This window comes from Mesocricetus auratus, unplaced genomic scaffold (genome assembly GCF_017639785.1).
Source record: "Mesocricetus auratus isolate SY011 unplaced genomic scaffold, BCM_Maur_2.0 Super-Scaffold_100010, whole genome shotgun sequence".
Lineage (NCBI taxonomy): Eukaryota > Metazoa > Chordata > Mammalia > Rodentia > Cricetidae > Mesocricetus > Mesocricetus auratus.
In genome coordinates, this window is record NW_024429194.1 from 59,725,286 (window position 1) to 59,747,706 (window position 22,421).

At 40.0% G+C, this 22,421-nt stretch overlaps 2 protein-coding genes and 1 long non-coding RNA gene across 3 annotated transcripts; 1 reads left to right on the top strand and 2 right to left on the bottom strand.

Annotated features, from left to right (window-relative positions):
- Positions 1-818: 818 nt before the first annotated feature.
- Positions 819-4,929, bottom strand: Asnsd1 (asparagine synthetase domain containing 1). The gene is made up of 3 exons (XM_021235562.2): positions 3,481-4,929; positions 3,057-3,238; positions 819-1,161 (listed from the first exon to the last, which is right to left on the bottom strand). Exons 1-3 carry the CDS (start codon positions 4,927-4,929, stop codon positions 912-914), a joined length of 1,881 nt encoding a protein of 626 aa, XP_021091221.1. The 3' UTR covers positions 819-911.
- Asdurf (ASNSD1 upstream open reading frame) lies at positions 4,882-8,844 on the bottom strand. The gene is made up of 4 exons (XM_005084485.4): positions 8,673-8,844; positions 7,154-7,207; positions 5,977-6,052; positions 4,882-5,021 (listed from the first exon to the last, which is right to left on the bottom strand). The coding sequence occupies exons 1-4, from the start codon at positions 8,760-8,762 to the stop codon at positions 4,951-4,953; spliced, it is 291 nt and encodes a 96-aa protein (XP_005084542.2). The 5' UTR covers positions 8,763-8,844; the 3' UTR covers positions 4,882-4,950.
- A 99-nt stretch (positions 8,845-8,943) lies between these two features.
- Positions 8,944-17,447, top strand: LOC121142840. Its single transcript, XR_005879950.1, has 4 exons — positions 8,944-9,361; positions 16,510-16,536; positions 16,656-16,666; positions 16,812-17,447. It is a non-coding gene; the product is annotated as an uncharacterized LOC121142840 (long non-coding RNA).
- The last annotated feature ends 4,974 nt before the right edge of the window (positions 17,448-22,421 follow it).

The window sequence follows — 22,421 nt, forward strand, 5'->3', positions numbered from 1 at the left end:
TTCCTCAAGTAGGAAAATGAGCTGTGACAAGTGTATTAAGTCTCAGGAACATCAATCTCAATTGTTTAGCTTCTCAAAATTTTAGTTCTGGAATCTGTCAGAGCCTAAGCCAAGGTCCCCAAAGACAACAGCAACTGAGTTATTGTGGCTGTGGCTCCTATGAAGACTGCAGGAAACAGCTTATCTATATTTTACACTGACACTGGACTTTTTTCTTTTCCTATACATCTGAACAGCACCTGAGTGTCATACAAATTCTGACACTCTCTTCCAGAAGTCAGTATCAGGCCCCAGGTTTAAGAGCTCAGTCCTGCATGATTGGCATTTCAAACACCCAGTGCAAGTTAGGCCTCTGCTCCTTCTCTGCACCATTTATGAACTGGACTCTCACCGCTCTCCCTCCTTCAGTGTTAATAGTGTGCTTACAGAAGTCAGGATTCACATTCACAAGGCTATAACACAGAAATAGCCAGATGGAAGAGCAGATGTACAGGACTACTGGGGTAGAAAGCAGCCTTCCAGCCCTCTGTAATTTCATCCTGAAAGCCTGTCCATGCACTGGGAAACTGAAACTCATCACATCTGTAAAGAGCTTGATGGGAGTTTCATCTCAAGACCACCTCACTCTATTTCTCAGGTGAAACTTCCCCAAAGACCAGCTGTAATGCTGGCACATACCTGGGCTTCCTGGTAAGAGCCCAATGCCAAGGCCATCTAGGGAACCCTGCCTAACTTACCTCATGTATCTGATCAAAAGGATCCTTGATGGGAAAGTAAAAACTCACACAACAAACTGAAACCACAACATCCCACAGCAGTAAGGCAGTAGTTGTTTATTTTTAGTGACTGTCACACAGTGTTGTTACGGGGGTGGAATCACATTATGATGTAATTTTCTTGAGAGAGGTTTTCTAAGGTAGGATTTGAAGCCTTCCACACTTATCAGATGCTTTCTCGTCAGTTTTCTCCAGTTTTGCAATTCTAGAACCAAACTGCATGGCCCGTTTCGGCAGGAGGGCTGAGGTTGTGAGGCCAAGTTCAACAGCTGCGAGGCGTAGAAGGAGCTTCTCACCAAGCCCTCGCGGCAAAGACAGGTCCGCCTTCTCCCACACCGGCAGGGAGTTTAGGAAAGACACAACGTTCTCATCCAGGAAAGGAAACCTAAGTTCATTAAAAAATGGATAGTGACTACTATTAAAAAGTAGTCTATCTGTCATTATTCACACAATGGCTAAAATTTAACCACATTAAAAGGGTATTTCAAAACATGACTTTATATGCATTACAAAAATATTCTAAAATCTAAACAAATTAGTTCCCTATGGCATCAAGAAATAATTTCAAGTTGTTTTAGAGTATTTTTGAGGATGACCCTGGATACAGCATGATCATGAATAACCTAATTTATGTCTGACTGGAGCATGTCTACAGAAACTGAACTTTAGGGGCATGAAACCAGTGGAAAGGGTTCCAAAATCCTGGGCTTGTAACACTGTATCAAAATTGTTTATTTACAATTTCTGTGTGGCAACAAATTGGTCAATATAATAAATACTACATTTAAAACAGTAATGTCCTGTAATGTTGCTTCTTCACTTTTCCGTAAAATCATGGGTTTCCTCTTTTGGGTTATGTTTTATCTATCATACCATCCCACACTCAGAAATACAACATAGCTATACCATATTCACTGTTGTAAAAACACATTCTTCATACACATTTTCACCTGAGTGTAGCATTATAATAACTTTATAAGGCCTTTGGAATTAACTGTTTCATTAGAAAAAGTAAATTTTCTACTCCTTCATCTGTCTGATTATAATGGATTAAATTTATTTTTTTCCTCTCCCTTTCTTAATCTCTCTCTCTCTCTCTCTCTCTCTCTCTCTCTCTTTTTTTTTTTTTTTTCAGAGACAGGGTTTCTCTGTATTATTTTGGAGGCTATCCTAGAACTCACTCTGTAGACCAGACTGGCTTCGAACTGACAGAGATCCACCTGCCTCCCCAGTGCTGGGATTAAGGCAAGTGCCACTAAAGCCCAGCCCCCTTTCTTCAACTCTTGACCCTTTCTCTTGACATTCTTCAAAGGGAGAACCATTTATATACTTCATAGGATGGTATTAATTATCTATTTAAAATACAATCTTGAGATATAGAACAGCAATGACAATATAATTTAGACAAGGATGGGCAACATAGGAACAATTTGGTAAAGGCAATCATAATTCAATGGGAAGGGCTAAAGCATGGAATAAAAGCTGGAGACAATTTTCAGATAGAGAGGGAGGTAACTAAATTATGATGTCTCGGTTCTCATGTGACTTACACTGGCCTCCTGCTTCTTGCCTGCTTAGTCCTTTTAACAAAATATCAAGTATTAACAATTCAAATAGGGTTATATTCACTTTTATTTTTGAGAAATGGTCTTGCCATGTAACACAGGCTGACCTCGAGCCCATGATCTTCCAGATTCTACCTGCTAAATGTGAACCACCATAACCAGCTCGATAGTTGTATTCTTCATTCCATCATATCTTCCTTTATCCTTAATGTTTAAAAAATTGTATTTCAGTAAGTCTTTATTATTATCATGAGTATGTTGTAGGTAAAATAAACCCAAGATTTAAAAGCATACACGAAACTGCCTTGGTCTCTGTGAAAATTTTAGGCAATCTACCATAGTACCCAGGACTGGGACCTCCATAGATCAGCACAGGGGACATGCCTACATCAACAAAACCAGATTCTACAACATTAGAGAACAAAGTCAGGGTGGCTTTGTGGGGCAAGACAAAACCCTTAAACTGCCTCAACTTGGAAATACACTATCCTCTTTTTCACTTCTATAGTTTTCAAAAGAGTTATTCAGTCACCTTGACCATGAGTGCATAGTTACTTATTACTGCACCAGGGTTCCTTTTCTCTGGACTGTGTTCATAATGGAAAGCTGAGGCAGTATGTCAGTGCTCCTGTTTGCATGGGGCCAGTTTCCAAAGAAAAGGAATGGAAAGTCTCCTTTTGTGTTTCTACTAAATAGCTTTCAAGTAAGGGGTTACCTGGCTTCCTTTCCATGATCACCAATAACTCTGTCATCACGACCGAGGTTTCTGGAGGAGATGCGACCCAGTTCCATTGCTATTTCCTCATTCAGACCTTCTAGACCTAGAGACTGGAAGCGGACCCGATGACGGGAGTAGCCTGCCAGCTGCTCATCGGCACCGATCCCAGTGAGAATCACCTATAAAAGATTAAAGGAAGCCAAGACACAACAAACAGGATACAGAAAATGAGTTCTGTTTTTCTTATAAATCCTAAAAAGTTAGCCTTAACATTTTAGAAAAAAAAATCCACAAGTCAGAAAATAGTAAAAAGACACGTTCACTTTTAAAGAAGTAATAAACACTGTATTATAAAGTACAGCTAAAATACAGTCAAAATTAGGTCTCAGAAATTCCTCTGAACAAAAATCCCAGAGCATACCTTTGCACTGCTCTGGTAAGGTCTCACAGCATCCTGGCTCACTAACCAACCGACTCCTCTAGAAGCAAACCAGACAGCACAGCCAATGCTATCATCCAGAACTGTGTCCAAGGGCTGAACTAAGTGACATATTCGAGCTCTTCTGAGTTTTTGTAGTTCTTCAAGAGAAACATTAATTTCAACAAAATTCCAAGTTCGAGAAGGGTTGACAGACTGTAGTTCCTTTAGGCCCGCTCTTCCTGTGACTCGGTCTGGTGCTTCGGCATCACCAGGACCCTGAACCACAGCAGCACCCTGAGAGGACTCTTCGGAAGGGATCTCATGATGGGTTTGCTGTTTCCTTTTTACCTTAGGAACACTCGGCCCAGGCTTTCGTTTAGTCACAAAAGCCACATTCAGAAGATCAATTGGCTCATCTAAAGGAATATGACGATCAGCAAGGGCTGCTATTACCATGGAATCAACACCTCCAGAAAAGAGGATCGCAATGTTTGCTTTATTACAAGTTTTCAAATCTTCCTTCGATGCTGGGTTTTCCTCCCTAACTAAACATAAGACACGTCTCTTGATTGCAACACTCAGGACATCAATAAACTGATGAACTACTTTTTTTGTGTGTTCATCTGTAAGAAATATTCCAAGGGTCTCTCTTGTATGTGGAACGCTGGAACTGTTTCTACAGTGAGTTTCCAATGGAGCTTGAGGAAGCATCTTATTTAAGGGAACAATAGGTTTTGAAAGGTACAGTTTGTCTTCATTTGCTACTACTGATACAAATGCTGGCAATTCTGCTGCAGTCTGAGTCAGGGCATTAGAACATTCTTCAGTAACATTCTCCTTAGAAACATATTTCCACGGATATAACTTTAAAGTCACATGTCTCGAAACAGCAGCAGAATTGAGATCAATTTGGAAAATTCCAGATGCTGGAACTTCTTGCCACTGGTCTGCAAGCCCAGATATTTGGGCACCAACTGAAGACAAGCAGAAACTATTGCCCAGATGATTAAAATGCCAAAGCAAGCTACGCCGGCCAAAAAAGTCCCTACCAAACCATAAGTAATGGCTAGAGGCTTGGTAATATATAAAAGACCATGGACCTTGGACTTTAGAGAAGAGCGACAAAATATCAGACTCATTCTTACAGGCAGAAAGGCTACTGAACATAACTTGAGTGTCATTGTCTTCTGCTTCAAGCTGTACTCCATCAAAAACTTCTCCATTCCATAAGAACACATTGCCACTTTCATCTTCCACAGGCTGGGCAGTCAAAACACCTCTCAAATGAAGAACATGACCGGAAAATAAACACTGATAGTTGACCCCAGATTTTAACAACTGCTTGCTGCTATCAGGGCCCCGTCTTCTAAGCTTGTACAGCAAATCCTCTCTTAACTCTTTCCTGAAGTGCTCAACAGAGAAGCCTACACAACAGCAAATGCCACACATGGTTCTGTGAAGTCACGGTGACTACTTCTTGACTCTGGTTGTCTCTGAGTATTCTAATGCTTGGTATTCTTTTCTTAGTTCATCTAAAGTATCTGTAGGAGGGAGTGAAAAAAACATATTGATGTAAAAGGAAAAGATGTTTACCTATTAATTCACAGGTAAAAGAGGCCACTTCTCAAAACTATATGAGTAAATGCACTGTACAACTGCCAGTAATAATCCAGAATGCTCTAGTGACAAACAATGCTGCTATTTGGTAATGGTTTCTTTTCACTGAGTGCTTATTTTGGTCCAAGCACTTGACATATACAACTTTTAAATCCCTGAAGACCTTGGAGGCTCAAAGTGCCCCTCCCCCATGAAAAAAAATCGTATAATGACCTTACATACTTTGGTCAAGCCTTAAAAATATTTGCCTACCTTAATTAATAGTTATAGCAAATACATCTTGAAGTTATATTTTTTATTTCACACATTTGTGATACATTTGATCATATCCACCTCCTATTCCACCCTATCTCCTATCACTGGGCATGGGCAATCTGCCAGGAGTTACCTCCCTAAGGAAACTGACTCTCCCTCCCCTGGCAGTCATCAACAGCCAAGAGCTCCCTGTTAGTTCAGCTCTCACCCTTCATCAAAGAATGTCTTCCAGCAGTGGATGAGAGCTAGTACAGAGAACCACAACTGGTACAAGTGCAGAGATTAAGTGCTGGACATCTGTATCACACATCTTACCCCTAAGGCTTGGGGATCATGGTAAAAGGGGGGGGCGATGACAGAAAGAGCATAAGAACAAGAGATTGGAGAGGACTGTTACAAGACAGCGTTTTCAGATGTGATGGGGTTGTTAAATATGAGCTCACAGCAGCTGCAGCTGCCGGCCCAAGATCAAGCCAGTTAAAATCCCAGTCCCACTGCTAGCTGAGGTCTTTGGAAGGGTTTAGTTGAGGCGCCATTACGAGTCATCACAAAAAGCCTACAAAAGGTTTTCTATAGCATTTCATACATAACACTGAAAACAAAACCAAAAAGAAAACCACTCACTTTTGCTTTCGGAAAACATTTTTGTTCGATCTGCAAGGAAGAATACATTGCTGTTCTGTTGCTGCTTGTATACTTTCTGCAAAAGAATTCACAGCCTCAGGACATGATTTGCATAGTGATGCTCAACAATCCTATTATCACTTATTCTGACCTTCAGTAATATTCAAAACAATCATTTATCAAATATAAACAAAAACAAAGTCACTCAATACTATGCCACCCAGAAACGGCTGTCTGCACAGCATGTGGCATTATGCCACATTACTCTCAATGACAAAGGCTACCACAGCCACAGGGTTATAATTTATTCTTATAAAATTACATGGAGACCTTTTCTGGCCAATGAAGGTTCTTTACATTACCACACACACGTACAATACCATAGTTCTTTGCTGCCCTCAAACTTCAGACATTTGATGTAATGCCTATTTTTCACTATTACAGATGCTGACGACTGCCACTGCAGTTAGACACCCATGTGTTTTCATGACTGTTTATTCACTAGTAACTCTAAAGTAAGGCCCAGGTCAAGTCTCATACAGCATTTATACATTTTGCCAATCTGGTCTCCAAAAGTTTTGTATTAATTTGCCTTAGGTTCCAATATTTCACAAATGACAATATCAGAAATGTTGAAACTGTCAGTCATTAGATAATCTTTAATTTTTTTTTTTTTTTTTTGGTTTTTCGAGACAGGGTTTCTCTGTATTGTTTTGGAGGCTATCGGTCCAGCCCAGCCTCGAACTCACAGAGATCCGCCTGCCTCTGCCTCCCGAGTGCTGGGATTAAAGGCGTGCGCCACCACCGCCCGGCTTAGATAATCTTTAAAATGCTTGACAGAGCACAAAATTATTTCTTCATTTAAAATGTATTTTTTCACAGTAAAGCTACACATGAAACAGCAGCTTATTTATAAACATGTCATAAAAGAGGAATAGGTTAAGTACTTGAAACATTAAAGTTTTCTGTGCAAAAGGAAGTAATTGTTTCTTTTTTGTTAAAATAATAGGGAAAGAATTTTTTCACCTTTGAGATGTACTGACACATGCAGAAAAACAAAAGCAAACCAGAATACTTTAGTTTTAAATAGTATGTTAGTTTTGTAATTTTAGCATAAGTGACCTAATTCCTAATTTTAATAAGCTATATACTATTCCGGATTCCTGCAGTAACTTACCCGATTCTTCTTCAGGTTAGAAAGTTCATCCACAAGAATTTTTTGTTCTTTAATCTATTAAAATAGAGAAAAACCTAGAGTTTTCAAAGTATGTTTAGTAAGGACATTCTGAGTAACTAGACTGGGGGCTGTCACTTACCACCTATCTAAATGGATGCTGTACAGGGACTGTCACATACCACCTCTCTAAATAGGCACTCTACAGGCTGGGCTCTGTGGAAAATAGCTGAGAAGGAAAAGCTGACTTAGTCTTGTCAAGTGCCAGATACCACATGCCTTACACCTTTAACCAAAATGAGACACTATCCACCAAAATTAATACCTGTCCTTTAATTAGTTTTATAAAGTCTTGTAGACTTAAAAAAAAAAAACGAATGTGTTTCTTCCTTTCCCCAACAACCATTACTTTTCATGATGCATGTACTAGATGATGGCCAGGCACTGAGATAAAACAAATGGTACTGGATGCATCATTTTCCATCTTTGCACCATTCTATTTGCATAGTAAAGACTGCATACTGCTGGAATCCTTAAGCTAGGCTTGTTTGTGACCATCAGATGAATGCCTAACTAGGCAATAACTATTCTAAGTAATCACATGCCGTCACACACAGTATTAAGAAGCAAGGTCTTTTGAAAACTCACACCCACCCTAGTGAGTATGCAGCCTATGTCTTCACACGGGCAGACTTGAGTTATAGTGATGAACTACAAAGCCACATGAGTTCATCTTCCTTGAGACTCAGGTCTCTTTCTTTGGTGTTTGATGTTCATTTTAGGAATGACAGGTATACATCCCACTTTAGCTAACACCAAAGGAAACTGGGATACAGTGGGAATAAGGTCACTAACCGAAGATGTAGAATTTAGGATGTTTAATACCTGAAAAGACTATACATGCCACACCCCTCCACTATACATGTTTAAAGATTGTGTCTGTAACTGGAAGTTAAGATTAATGGGATAGTTCAGCATGGTGGTGCATCCCAGAAATCTCGGCTGTCAGGCAAGAGAATAAGGTCATGCTCCCCTCAAACAACAGTGTTTGCGCCAGGGAGGGAGGGAGGGAGACAGGCAACAATTAATCTGCTAGGGTCCTACTTAGAGACAACCAGACGAATTTTTTTTAGGATCGAAGTGGAGGACACAGGCGGCTGGGGACACCCTGAACAGCCAGTGAGGGCATCTGGAAGAACACCGGCAGATTTCTAAACTTTCGGGATGGATGTCAAGGATGGCCCCCAGGCGGGTGCGTGGCTAACAGGGCGAAGCAGATCCACAGAGCAACAAATCTATGTGAAGGGGACAACCCCACCACACCTCAGCCAGTGTCGTGCCCCCCCCCCACTGTTTAGGGGAGATAAGCTTCTGCGCCTCCCTCAGGGAAAGTCTGCAGGAAGGAGGGGCAACCTGATGCGGATGCTGAGAACGGACGAGGGAAGCGAGGAACACGGCCGCGGGGCCGCTGCCCACATCCCGGGGTCCCAGGCGGAAGGCGCTCCCCAGCCACCCACCGCACCTTGCTGCTAAGGGCCTCGGTGTGTGCAGCCGACGTGTGGGCGGGCACCGGCGCGGCGCGATCGTCGGCTCGCACCCCACGGGTGGGCATCTCCACGCCTAGCCGCACGCCAGGAGGGGAACCGAGGGCGGAGATCCCAGAGCCGGCGTGCGTGCTCTCCGTGGACCCCGCCCCTTCCGGTATCCCGACCAATGGAGTTCGCACACTCACGCCTGCGCAGTAGACGGCGCGCTGGGCGCACGGTCGGGAGACTGGGATATGGAGAGTTATACGCAGGCGCAGACTGGTTTTGGCGGAAATGCGCAATGGCCCGGTGGCGGAGTTTGTGAGTGTTCTGTGTCGTCCCCTAGCGGATCGAATGTAAATAATAACAACAACAATCATCACGTCATCATCTCACTCTCACATCCAAATAGACTACAGAAGTGAAAATAACAGGCATGGCCGGAAGCCGAGGTGCTGAGGACAGGACTGTTGACAAGGTTTTTGACACCTTGTGGTTAGGGCTGCCAGATGAAATACAGCTTTATATGAATTTCATATTAATTTTGTATTATCTGTTCCATGCAGTATTTCAGTCCAGTCTGAAAATGGGCAAGAGAGATTAATGAGTGTTTTTCAGCGATTCTAGCGTTGACATTCTGCTGACTGGGGTCTATGGAGCCGCACAGGAAGGACCTAACTGCAAAGTAAGAGGACAGCAGAGACTCACCTGTGGGGTGTCGTTTTGTTAAGATAATTTGGTAAACTAGAAACCACAGGTAGCGATCTCTTGTTCTGTAAGTCATTAATCAGTAGTGTGCCTAACTCATTCCTTTGTTTATACACTTCTCGGGTGCTCTTTGATTTGGTTTTAACATCTCTGATTCTCTGAGTTGACTAAAACTTTTGACACAGATTTGAAATGCACAGGTGAACTGGTGATGGACACAACTCATACAGCTAAAAGGCTTGTACATCATGTGTTATGCCCGCGCATGCCTCTTACTGGTGGTTGGAGTAAATCTCAAGTGGTTAAAATATTTTTCTTTATCATTGATTGTTTCTGATGTGCACATTCCTGCTAAGCTATTTCACACTGGAAGCAATGATGATTGGGAATTTAGTTTTATAGTCTAAATTTTATAGACAATCATTTAGTAATGTCTGCAGGATGAGTGATACCTGCTCCTTTTTAGAAGAGATTGGTAGATAATCCAGTTTGTCAGCCTCTTTGTGCCCATTGGATGAGCTAGGACCCTAGCTCCAGACTGATCATTTACCTGTGTTCTATGTTTACAGTCAACCTGAGACTGAAGTTGTAAACTGAAACAATGAGGTCACTCTATGTGTCTTATGTGTCTGTACTTTAGAATACACATTACATTTCACGGAGTGAATGTCAAAATAATTTCCTAATTTGGAACTTATTAATAATCATTATCCATTGATTTTATTAATTAAATTCATCCTTATATATTTTGTACATGTATACGGATCATGGTCACCCACCACTCTGTCTACCCATTCAAAGGGTTGTTTTGAAGATAAAAAAAACCTAGTATCTGTACATGTTCTTTGTTAGTTGCAGGCACATACTAAGGTCTATATAAGTGTGCTAAACAGCAAATCAGAAACGAGCCCAGTGGATTTTTACAACACAAAGATTTTGGGCTGTGGCTTGCCCGGTTTATTTCATATTAAAGATACATCTCCTTGTCCAGTTATTTTCTACAATGCTAGAGTGTTCATAGATAATGTTTTAAAAACATGTAGGCATTTTTGGTTGCCACTTTTGGTTGATAGGTGGCTTTTAATTAATTCTTGTGAGGTAAGATAAAGTGGGAGCCACTTGTAAGGTGACAGACTGAACCAGACTGTTTTTAAGAAGCAGAACTAGCAGACCAAATGCAATCTCAGTAAGGAGATAGTGTTGGGCATTGAGTAGAGGAGGAGGGGGCATGTAGAGTTTCTCTCCTGCCTGGTCACATAGCCATTTAATCCCAAATAAACACACAGTGGCTAATATTAATTACAAACGGTTTGGTCAATGGCTAAGGGTTCTTATTAGCTAGCTCTCTCTTAATTATTAGTCCATTTCTATTAAACTATGTATTGCCACAAGTGTGTGGCTTACCTGTAATGCTCCGGCATGTTACTGCTTTGGTAGCTACATGGCATCTATCCGGCGACTCCTCTCTGTTCCTCTTCCCAACTTTCTCCTAGTCTGGTAACCCTACCTATACTACCTGCTTGACTACATCCTGTCTGTCCATTGGCCAAAATGGCTTTATTCATCAACCAACAAGAGACACATAACTCAAAGCATACAGAAGAACATCCCCCATAATCTCCTGCTTTCTGTCTAAATAAAAAGAAAGGTTTTAACTTTAACACAGTAAAATTATATGTACAAAACAGTTATCAAGCAAGAATTTTAGTTAACTATATTTGGTCCACTAACATTTGGCAAAATTTAAAGAAAATATTCTATCATCTACCCTATTTTTGTGAGTTTAAAGTTTTATATGTAATGTATCTTTTATCCTAACTAAGGACAAACATAACCATAACTATCTGTCTTCAACACTATCAAAGACCCCAGAAGGATAATATATAAACTGTAGAATTGACAGAGACATCTCCCTGCCTGGACAGTCATCCGAAGTTCCTTGTTTAACTTTGGGGTCAGACAATGGATTAAGAAGGTGAAATCAAAGGACAGGTAAAACCACAAGCTTAAGAATTTTGTCAGAAGGCAAAGGAACCCAAGATACTGAACTGTTTGTTTACCGGAGGAACTGTAGAATCTGTGAAATGGACTACTGGGTCCTTATCAGAAGCGTTACAGGGAGGGTGCAGGAATTTTGCACCAGGAACAAAGCATTTCAATTCTTCATTGAAAGGGGGAACATGTGCAAGTAATAGGCTAGAGATCACTAACTCTTTCTACTTGAGATAATATTAGTTCTGAAGCCTAACTTCAATTGTGGAGTGTGAAGGTCAAACAGCTCACTTCTGGCTGCCAGTATCTCTTGAGGCTGTCCTGCAGAGGGACTGGGTGTGGCATGAGTAAATGTGGGACACAAAATGTCCAGATGCCCTGGCTCTCAGGGTCCTGACGGTGCACACCTCCTTCAATTTCCACACCGGATGCCTCATGCTGCGCCCTTGTCTTCACTTTGCTCTCCTGCCAGGGTAATTTGACGATTTCATTGTTGGTGGTTCTGCTTTGCAGTCTAGCGGGAAGAATCTTGTAGGAATGACAGCAATGTGAGATATGTAAGCTGCCCATGTCTGACATATCTCAGCATGTCTGACAGCTACAAAAAGATCGATCAAAATTAGGTTTTATTAGATTCCTCCTATACTACTACCGCTGTCTACTTAGCTTCCAAAAGACAAAGGCCATGCTTCACTTGTTGGGGTCTGCATGGCTGAGGTAGACTTGGTCATCTCTACAAGTTGGCTCACATTACATAGCAAATAATTAACTAAATTTATTTACAACCAAATGCAGTACTGCCTTGGGGGCATTCATTTGTTTTTCTTTGCGAAGCAACTAGGTAGAAAAACTGTGCTATACTGATACAATGTAAGCAAGCAAGCTACCTCAAGCAAGCTACCTCAGTATACCCATGTTTGCCTGTACATTTTGTTTGCTTTTAAAAAATATTGCTATGCAGCAGCTGTTAGCTTGACCTAGAAAAACAAAACAGAACATCATATGACTGTGTACTTCAGTTCCAAATGATTTTATAGCAGAAGATTGGTAAGGCAAGGCTAAGGTTAAACTCTGTACTACCAAGGGTGAACTTAGTGCCAGCTTAATGTTCCTGTGGTAGGTATAGCGGCTACTATGCTTGAACTTATGTTGCTTAGGCCTGGGAAAATAGTCATGGAATGGCTTTTGCAAAAGCAATGTCTACAGGGAGCAGGAGAAGAGGGAGGGAACCTGGGCAGCTAGAACACAGGAAAGTTTGAAAAATCAGGTGTATTATTATGCCACTGGCACTAATGTTTAAACTAGTTCAAGTGAAAGAAGCTGTGAACAACTAGATGGAATCTGCTATGGTTTACACCACCAACTGGGTTTTAAACTGAAAGGCACGTGGTAAAGAGTTTAGTTCAATTATTTAAAGAAACTTAAGTATCTCTATCACAAGAATCAAAAGACTCTGAGCCTTTTTATTTATTGATTTCAGTCATTTTCATTCATAAATTTTGTTTACTTGAAACACATAAACTCTTATGAATTCCCTAAGTATAATAATAAAAATACTATATCTCTTAAGAATTAGAAGGAAAGCTATATATTATAGGAATGACCAGAAAGGATCCCACAGGGAAGGGTGTTTTGCTGGGAATCAAAGTCATTCATATAGACAGTTTCTTACTCTGCTGAATGCAGTATTAATAAACCAGGACAGTCCCGCTGAATACTGTGGCACACACATAGAATCATAGCACTCAGAAGGCAGAGCTGGAAGGGCTGGCTTTCCATGGTCCACTGCTTGTCTGCCGTTTTAGTGAGCAGAGTTTTCAACTCTGATGGAAACCAGTTCTCTGCTTCCATCCTTAGATTTGGTGTTAAATCTAAGAAATCATCAAAACATAATCACAACACTTTCTCTCTTGCACATCTACAAGTATGATACTTTAAGATTTCACATGTAGGCTTGTTTGTGAGATAACCGTAAAAAAAAAAAAACATTTCATTTGAGAGAACAAGCAAGAAATTCAATAAGGACAATAAGATTGTAATCTAGACAGATAGTCAACATATTTTTAAACAAACCAAAGTGGCATTGCTTTAAAAATGAAGAGATATGACAATACAAAGCCAGGAAGCTTCTGAAAGACTCAAATCTGCATTTTCTTTCAATTATTAGCATGGAAATTGGCCTAAGCTAGTTTATTTTTTGAGACAGATGTGGAGCTCTTGAAAATTCTTATGAGAACTTTCAGAATATCTAGGATACTTGGTTGGATTACAGAGAGGTGGAAGATATGGAGAAAGATACACTACCTTCAAAGAGAAGGGATACACAGGCTTTAAAAAGAAGGAAAATGTCTAGTTATTCTAGGAATTTTGGTGAAGCTTGACAACATGTGAGGTGGCAAGGCATGCAGGCTTAGGGGAGGAGCCTGTGCTCAAGGCAGCCTGTGCACCTTGGAATCAGGAAGAAACATGATTAATTGAGGAATAACAAGGCCCATAAGAAAAGTTAGTTCGTCAACTGGGAAAATTGCAGGGAATCCTAACAGAGAACAGGAGACAGCAGGTAGGTGGACCAGGAACCCTAGAGCCTCTGCAATACTGAGTACTCACTATGCACAGTTCTAACGTGGTTCTTATTGTTACCGTGGAGCATACACAAGTCTACAGATTCATTTCACACACAGTGGGAAGTTACCCCCAGAACATTCCAGCAGCATACCTTAGCTCAAATAAACTAAGTGAACAGGTCCAGCAAGATGTTTGAGGTATGGATCAACCAACCAGTAGAACATGGAGTAAATACAAAAACAGGATCTACTCACAACTGCTAGTCTCCATCAAACGTAGAAGAGGCGAAGGCCTGATGACTTCTTCCGCCAAACTTGTAGAGAAATCTAAGAAAATTTACCTAGATTGAAGAGGAGAAAGGAGAATAGGGAGAGGAAATGCCTCCTCATGCTTGCTTCCTTTTGGTTTTAAGAGACAGAGTCTTCCTATGTAGTTCAGATTGGCCAACTCTATAAAGCCTAGGTTGAACTTTAAATGGAGATCTTCCGGCCCTAGCCTCCCAAGTGCTGGCATTACTAGTATGTGGTGTCACACCTGGGAGATAAGGTACTTTAAAAAGGGGGAAATAGAAAACTCAGCAAGCTTTTGTATGGGTGTGATGTAGGTCACACATGGTTATTGGTACCTGTGTTTTCACTGGGCTTATTTCACTTAACATCATAACCTGTAGTTCCATCCATGCCACAAATGGCAACTTCTCCTCCTCCCTCTCACCCTTCTTTTAATTTTGTTCTTCTTAATGGTTGAAGAGTATCATGCAGGTTTATATAACATACTTTATCCATTCATCAGCTAATGGATACAAATGTTTATTATATGTCTATCATTATAGTTATAAATAATAAATAAAGACGTATAAATGTATCTTCAACAAACTTATTTCCATGTATTTGGATATACATCCAGTCGTAGAATATCTGGGATCATATAATAGTTCTGGTTTAAATTTTTGAGGAACCTCCCTGCTATTTGCACAATTTCTGTAGTAAATTTGAGTTAGACTTACACTAGCAGTATGCAAGGGCTCCATTTTCTCAGCATGCTTGCAGTACTTGTTTCCTTTTGCCTTCATAGTGTTCATCCTTACTGGAGTCGGCCTTGGTCTTTCCGTGGTTGGACCTGCATTGCCCTGGTGACCAGGGACACTAAATATGTTTACCCCTTCTGTCCATTTGCATGTCTTCTATTGGGAAACATCAACTTAAATGTGTTGTCTAGCCGGGCGGTGGTGGCGCACTCCTTTAATCCCAGCACTTGGGAGGCAGAGGCAGGCGGATCTCTGTGCGTTCGAGGCCAGGCTGGACCGATAGCCTCCGAAACAATACAGAGAAACCCTGTCTTGTAAAAACCAAAAAAAAAATGTGTTGTCTATTTTTAAACTGGATTATTTGATTTTTTGCCACTGGATTTTTTTGAGATCCTTATATGGTCTAGATGATAATAACCCTTTTATCAGATACATAGTTCACAAGTATTTCCTCACATTCTGAAGTAGCCTCTTCCCTCTGAGGGTTGTTTCCTTTGCTGTCCAGACACTTTTGAGATTGATGACATCTCATTCATACATTTTTTATCTCCTGTGCTTTGTGGGGGGGTCTCACAAATCTCCTGTCCATTCCAGTGCCTTGGTGTGCTTCCCTGTATTCTTCTGTAGTTTCAGATCTTACATGTAACTTGTTAATTTATTTTAAAAAGTAGTGAAAAGTGGGGGTCTAGTTTACTTCTGAATGAGAATATCCAGTTTTCCCAGTACTATTAATTTTTAAAAATCCTTTTCCTGTATGTGATTTTAACATCGTGTGTGTGTGTGTGTGTGTGTGTGTGTGTGTGTGTGTGTGTGTGTGAGATTCCATATGATTTTAAGGCTCATTTCTTTCTACCACTGGAAGCAATGCCGTTGGTATTTTGATAAGGATTTCATTGACTCTATAGATTATTTTTTACTATGGACAGTATTACTTGAACATAAGTGTCTTTCCATTTTCCTGCCTCGTTTAATTTCTTTCATCAACATTTTATACTTTTATTATATAGAAATTTCACTTTTGTTAAATTCATTCCTAGATAGTTAATGTTTAATGCAACGCAGCTATAGTGAATAAGACTGCTTTACTGATTTTTTCAGAAAAATCAATACTGTTATACAACAATACTGATTTTGTGCTTTGGCTCTGTATTCTGCAACTCTGGTGAATTCACTTATTCTGCGAGTTTTTGGTGGGATCTTTGGGATTTGAATATAACATCTTATCATCTGTAAACACTGTCAGTCTGGTTTTCTCCTTTCCAATCGAGATGCCCTTTATTTCCTCTTCTTATGCAATAGCTCTGGCAAGGACTTGTAGTACTATGCTGAGTAAGCATGATGAAAGTGGCACCCTGGTCTTGTGCCACATTTCAGACAAAGCAGTGCTTAGCTTCTTCCTATGGTTATACATACTTTTAATATGTTGAAGCTTGTTCATTCTTTCTACAGCCAGTTTTTCCAGAGGATTTTTTAAAATCATAAAATGGCATTGGATTATAGTCTAATTATTTACTATTTTGTTTTCATGCATGCAATTTAAGTGTTTCATCACTGAGCCACATCTCCAGGTAGGTGTGTTATCAAATGAATTTTCTGAGTCTATTGAGATGATCATATGATTTTGTCCTTTGTTGTGTTGATTGTATAGTATGTTTATCTATCTATTCATGCATCCTTGTATCTCTAGGATGGATCATGGTGAGTAATCTTTTTAACATACTATTAAATTTGTTTGATATATTATATTGTTACAAGTTTTGCATCTGTGTTTATTAATGATCTGGAATTCAACTTTTGTTTACTGTGTGCCCTGTTTTGGTATCGGTGTTATTCTGTCCTGTAGGATGAGATTGGGAGAATAATTCCTTCTCTTCAAGTTCTTTGGATGAATTTAAGAATTGAACTACTGTCTTCTTACAAAGATCCCATTGGAAGATGGTGTATTTTCCTGACATAGAAATGCCTCTCATATAAGATAGAACATAGTGATCATTTTAATTAAAAAAATGATGACCTAACTCGCATTTCTCAAGGAGCCATGAGCAGTGCTACCATGGCATGTGGAAACGTTTCTTCAAAGCTCAGATGTTCCCGTAGAGCCTGGCTTTTGAAGGCATGATAACATGTTCTCCACCATCTCTACCCTCACCCCTTGCAAGAAGAATGTGAACATTTTTTTCTTTTCTACATTAGATAGCTTGCCAAATGGGATACCAACATATTTTTCAGTTCTTCTAAAATGTCTGGACTATTACACAAGCACTCCAATCTCCCAGCCACGATGGTGCCAAAGGCCCTCCCTGTGTGCCTGAGCCTATTCTTACAGCATACTGGGTAGAACTGGCTGAAGTAAGAGCAACTCTCTGGGCAGTCACAAGTGGGAAATGCCAAGTCACAAGATGGCATTTATCTCAAGAAGCTAAAAGACGTAGAAGAAAGCAAAGAGGAAATAAAAGAGGAAAAACATCAACAAAATCACCTGTCATCCCCCCCGCCACCAGTCTTTAAAACCTTATTTGCTTATTTACAAAGCAGAAATAAAATCGTTTTTCCAGGGATGAGCCTCCCAACTGGTTATTTGATTCACTTGATACAAAATAGCCAGCCATGAAATCATAACATATGAAAAACACTAATACACTAAGGAGGTTGTGTTGATATATTTATGCACTTATATATGTAATATAACAATAACAAAGGAAAAGAGGCAATGAATTTGAGAGGGAGCAAGTTGGTGTGGAGGGGTTAAAGCAACAGTTTTCAACCTGTGGTTCATAACCCTTTGAGAGTCCAACAACTATTCACAGGAGTCACCTAAAATCACTGAAAAACACAGATATTTACATTATGACTCACTACAGTAGCAAAATTACAGTTATAAGTAGCAACAAGAACAGTTTATGAGCCGGGCATTGGTGGCGCACGCCTTTAATCCCAGCACTTGGGAGGCAGAGGCAGGTGGATCTCTGTGAGTTCGAGGCCAGCCTGGTCTACAAGAGCTAGGTCCAGGACAGCCTCCAAAGCCACAGAGAAACCCTGTCTCGAAAAACAAAACAAAACAAAAACAACAACAACAACAAAAAAGAACAGTTTATGGTTGGGCTTCACAATTTTGACATGAGGAACTGTATTAAAGGGTCACAGTGTTCGAAAGGTTGGGAACCACTGGGTTAGAGGGAGGAAAGAGAAAGAGGGAAATGATAACATTATATTTTAACATAAAATTCAAATAATTTAAGAGACTAAAAAAGAGAACAACGAGCCATAACTAATTAGGAACAGAAGTTAGGGGAGATAAAAATTGAAACTGTGTAAGAAATAGAATTAATAGAAAAGCAATTAAAATAAGAACTTGAGTTCTTATAAAATATTAATTTACCTTACTTGGGGGAAGGAGAGACAGTAAAAGTTGAAAGTTTAGGAATAAGGAAGGCTAAATACACAATAGTGGGAAGAAAACTTTTAAATCATAATGCTATGTACAATTTAGTTGCAATAAATTGGAGAAATCTTAAAACAAAAACCCTTTATTTGACAAAATATGAATGAAAAGAATGACTCAAGAGAAAATAGTAAACAGATGAATAAATGCAGAAAAATTGAAAAGATTATTGGACACACTATATTTAAAACATACTACCCTGAATCATTTTACTATTAACTTCATTCTAACCTAAAAAGAATGGATATTTTCTGTATTTGAACTAGTTCAATTAATAGAGAATTGTGAAGAATTGTGGGAAAAATACTAATTTATGAAGCCAGCATGGTTTTCACACCATACGGTACTGTGAGTGAGAATGGTCCTCTTAGGCTCATGTGTTTGAACAATTGATGGAGCTGTTTGGGAAGGACTGTGACATGTGGCTTTACTGAAGGAGGTGTGTCATTGTAGGGTGGGCCTTGAGATTTCAAAAGCTCACACAATCCCCAGTTAGCTCTCTCTCTGCCTAGCACCTGTAAATCAAGATGCAAGCTCTCAGCTACTCTTTCAGTGGCAACATGCTTGCAGGCATGCTCCCTGCCATGATGTTTGTGGATACCAACCCACTAAACCTGTGAGCCTCAATAAACATCATCTTTTATAAGTTGCCTTCGTCATGCTCTTTTATTATGGCACTAGAAAAATAACTAAGAAACTTCCCCCAAACATACGACTATGGGTACAAATGCATAAGTGTACTGCGAGTATCTTGACTACATCATCATACTGGCTGGAGACTACCACAAAGAGGAATTTATTCCAAGGCACAAATATGTGTTTTCCTTGATGATCTAAGCAGCAAATAAATAAATCTAAGATGTTAAAAGAAAATGTTTCTGGAGACTGAAAGCAATACACTTGCATCCAAAAATAGTATTGGGTAAAGTACAATCACTCTAAATGTACAGAGAAAATTTATAAAGGTGTATATGGTAAAAAATAACTAAAATGCTGTTCAGTAACAAATGACTTATATAACCATGAAATAATAATATCAGTTGATATAAAAAATATGGTTCTGTAAGAATATAATGGTAAATTTAATACAGTATAACCTATTTTAAACATTAAATAAATTTTAAGAAGTATGACTACGTTGATAATTTTATAATGATTTCAATATATGTACTTAGGATCAAATAATATTTTAGTTAATATTACAATTTTCAATAGAGTTTAACAACTTATGTGAATCAACTATGTTATTTCAAGTTTTAAAAATGAAGGAAACACAGGTAGATATGATGGCATATGCTAGTAATCACATCACTGCAGAAAAGCTGAGATATGAAAATAGTGATAAATATGCTCAAATGGAAGTGTCATACTGAAATCATCATGATAAATTATTGCCTATAAGAAAAGCTGGATGAAAGTCGTCTTGCCTATCTGTTAGAACTCACAGGATGTTCCCTAGACACTAGAGTTATGGCACCTATGCCCTACAGCTGCTACTGGCTACAAAAATGCCTGGCGCTTCTGATCAGGTCTTCAAATATTTGTTAAATCTGACTGAATTCAGTTTTGCACCCATTAAGAACCATTTCACAATTTTGTTCATGGAACTCTCCCCTGATAAAAAGGTCAATGATCAAATAAATAGTCTTGTACCCTGGCATCTTCTCTGTACTAATAAGATGTGTGAACTTGGACAAATCAGTAATTTAGGGGCAGTGCACTGTCAGCATTGAGAGAACGTAAGCTCTCCTTCATATGTATGTATGTATGTATGTATGTATGTATGTATGTATGTGTGATATGGTTTTTCAAGACAGAGTTTCTCTGTGTAGCCCTGTATGTTCTAGAACTCACTCTGTAGACCAGAGATCTTGCTCAGAGATCCACCTGCCTCAGACTCTTAAGTGCTCATAGTAAAAGCATATGCCACCTATACCTGGATTGTTCTACTTTTTTAAACATTTGATAAAGAATTTGCAAAGACTTGAAAATGTTAACTAACCAACAAAAATCTTATGGGGTGGACATTATCAATTTGAAAAGGTTCTGTTCAACAGATAGGTAAGGTGAGACAGAGCTGTGGACCAAGGAAGGAACACACAGGCCCACCCTCCCTGAAGAGCTATCTGAAGTTAATGGTTGTTGGAGAAGGAGAAATACTTTTCCTCCATGCTCTAGCCACCAGTACATTGCCCACACTCCTAAAGAATTCCCTCCTTCGCTTGTATAAACATCACCTCTGAACGCAGTGAATCACAGAACAAAGACACGGAAATAGGAGGGAGACTTCCTGGGAAGAAAAAGAAGTTCACCAGGAAGGGGAAGGGGAGGAGAGATAGTAATGGTGATAGAAACAACCCAAGTACATTACATACATGTATGAAATTGTCAAAGAATAATAAATAATAGCTAAAAATGCAAATAAACTACTCCCAAATTGAGAATAATCACTAGCGCACAAGGAGCTTCCCGTCCTGCCTCACTCAGCCTGGGAAGAACCCACTCCCTTTGACTGAAGGACAGCATTGTAAATTCATATTCAGTTATATGAACTCAGTTCTCACAGCCCATCTCTACTGTAGAATCAAGACCGGAAACAGTAGAGAACAATTCATAGCACTAAATATGTGACAAGAAAAGATGAAAGAGCAAGTCTATGATTTTTAGCTTATACCTTAAACTAGGAAAGCAAATTAAATGAAACAATGCAGAAGATAGGAAATGGTTGATTATTTTCTTTTTCTTTTTTTTTTACTCTTTGTTCTCTGGGGGCCTGCCACCCAACACTCAAATAAGTAAACAGAGATTTATTCTTATTTATGAATTCCCTGCCTTAGCTTGTTTTATTTCTAGCCAGCTTTTGTCTTTTTTTAATTAAAAATTATTTTTCATTTTACATATCAACCCCAGTTCTCCCTCCCTTTCTCCCACCTCCTGCCTCTCTACCCTTCCAACCGCCATCGACTCCTCAGAGGGGATAAGGCCTTCCTTGGGGGGGGTCAATAAAGTCTGGCATACCAAGTTGTGGCAGGACCAAGCCCCCTCCCCCCCCCCATATCAAGATTGAGCAAGGTATTCCACCACAGAGGTCCTGGTGCCACTGCCAGGGGCCCCCCAATAGATCAAGTCGCTTAACTGTCACTCACATTCAGAGGGTCTATCTATTTCAGTCCCATACAGGTTCCCCAGCTGCCAGTCCATAGTCCATGAGCTCCCACTAGCTCAGGTCAACTGTCTCTGGTTTTCCCCATCCTGCTCTTGGCCCACCCTGTTTATATGATTCCCTCCCCCCTCCTCTTCAACTGAATTCCAGGAGCTCAGCCCTGGGCTTGGCTGTGGGTCACTGCATCTGCTTCCATCAGTTACTGGATGTAGGTTTTATGATGACAACTAGGGTAGTCACCAGTCTGATTAAAGGGGAAGGCCCATTCAGACACCCTCTCCAATATTACTAGGAGTATTATCTGGGGTCATCCTTGTGGATTCCTGAGAATTTCTCTAGCAGCAGGTTTCCCCTTAATCCCATAATGGCTCCCTCTATCAAAATATCTTTCAGCCAAGCAATGGTGTCATGCGCCTTTGATCCCAGCACTTGGAAGGCAGAGGTAGGTAGATCTCTGTGACTTTGAGGGCAACCTGGTCTACAGAGAGAGTGAAGCCCTGTCTGGAAAAAAACTAAATATCCATATTGCTCTCCTCCTCCATCCCTTCTCCCAACTGGATCTTCTTAATCCCTCGTGTTCCCATTCCCCCCCCCCCTTCTTCCTATCCCTCTCCCTTTCAGTTTCCCCAGGAGATCTTAACTATTTTCCCTTCCTGGGGTCCTGCATGTGTGTCCTTCTTAGGGTCCCCTTTTTAATCTAGTTTCTCTAGGGTTGTTTATAGCCTGGTTATCCTTTGCTTTACATCTAATATCCACTTATGAGGAGGACATTTCACATTTGTCTTTCTGGGTCTGGGTTACTGCCATACTAGTTTCCAAAGTTAGCCAGCTTTTCTTAACTTAAATTG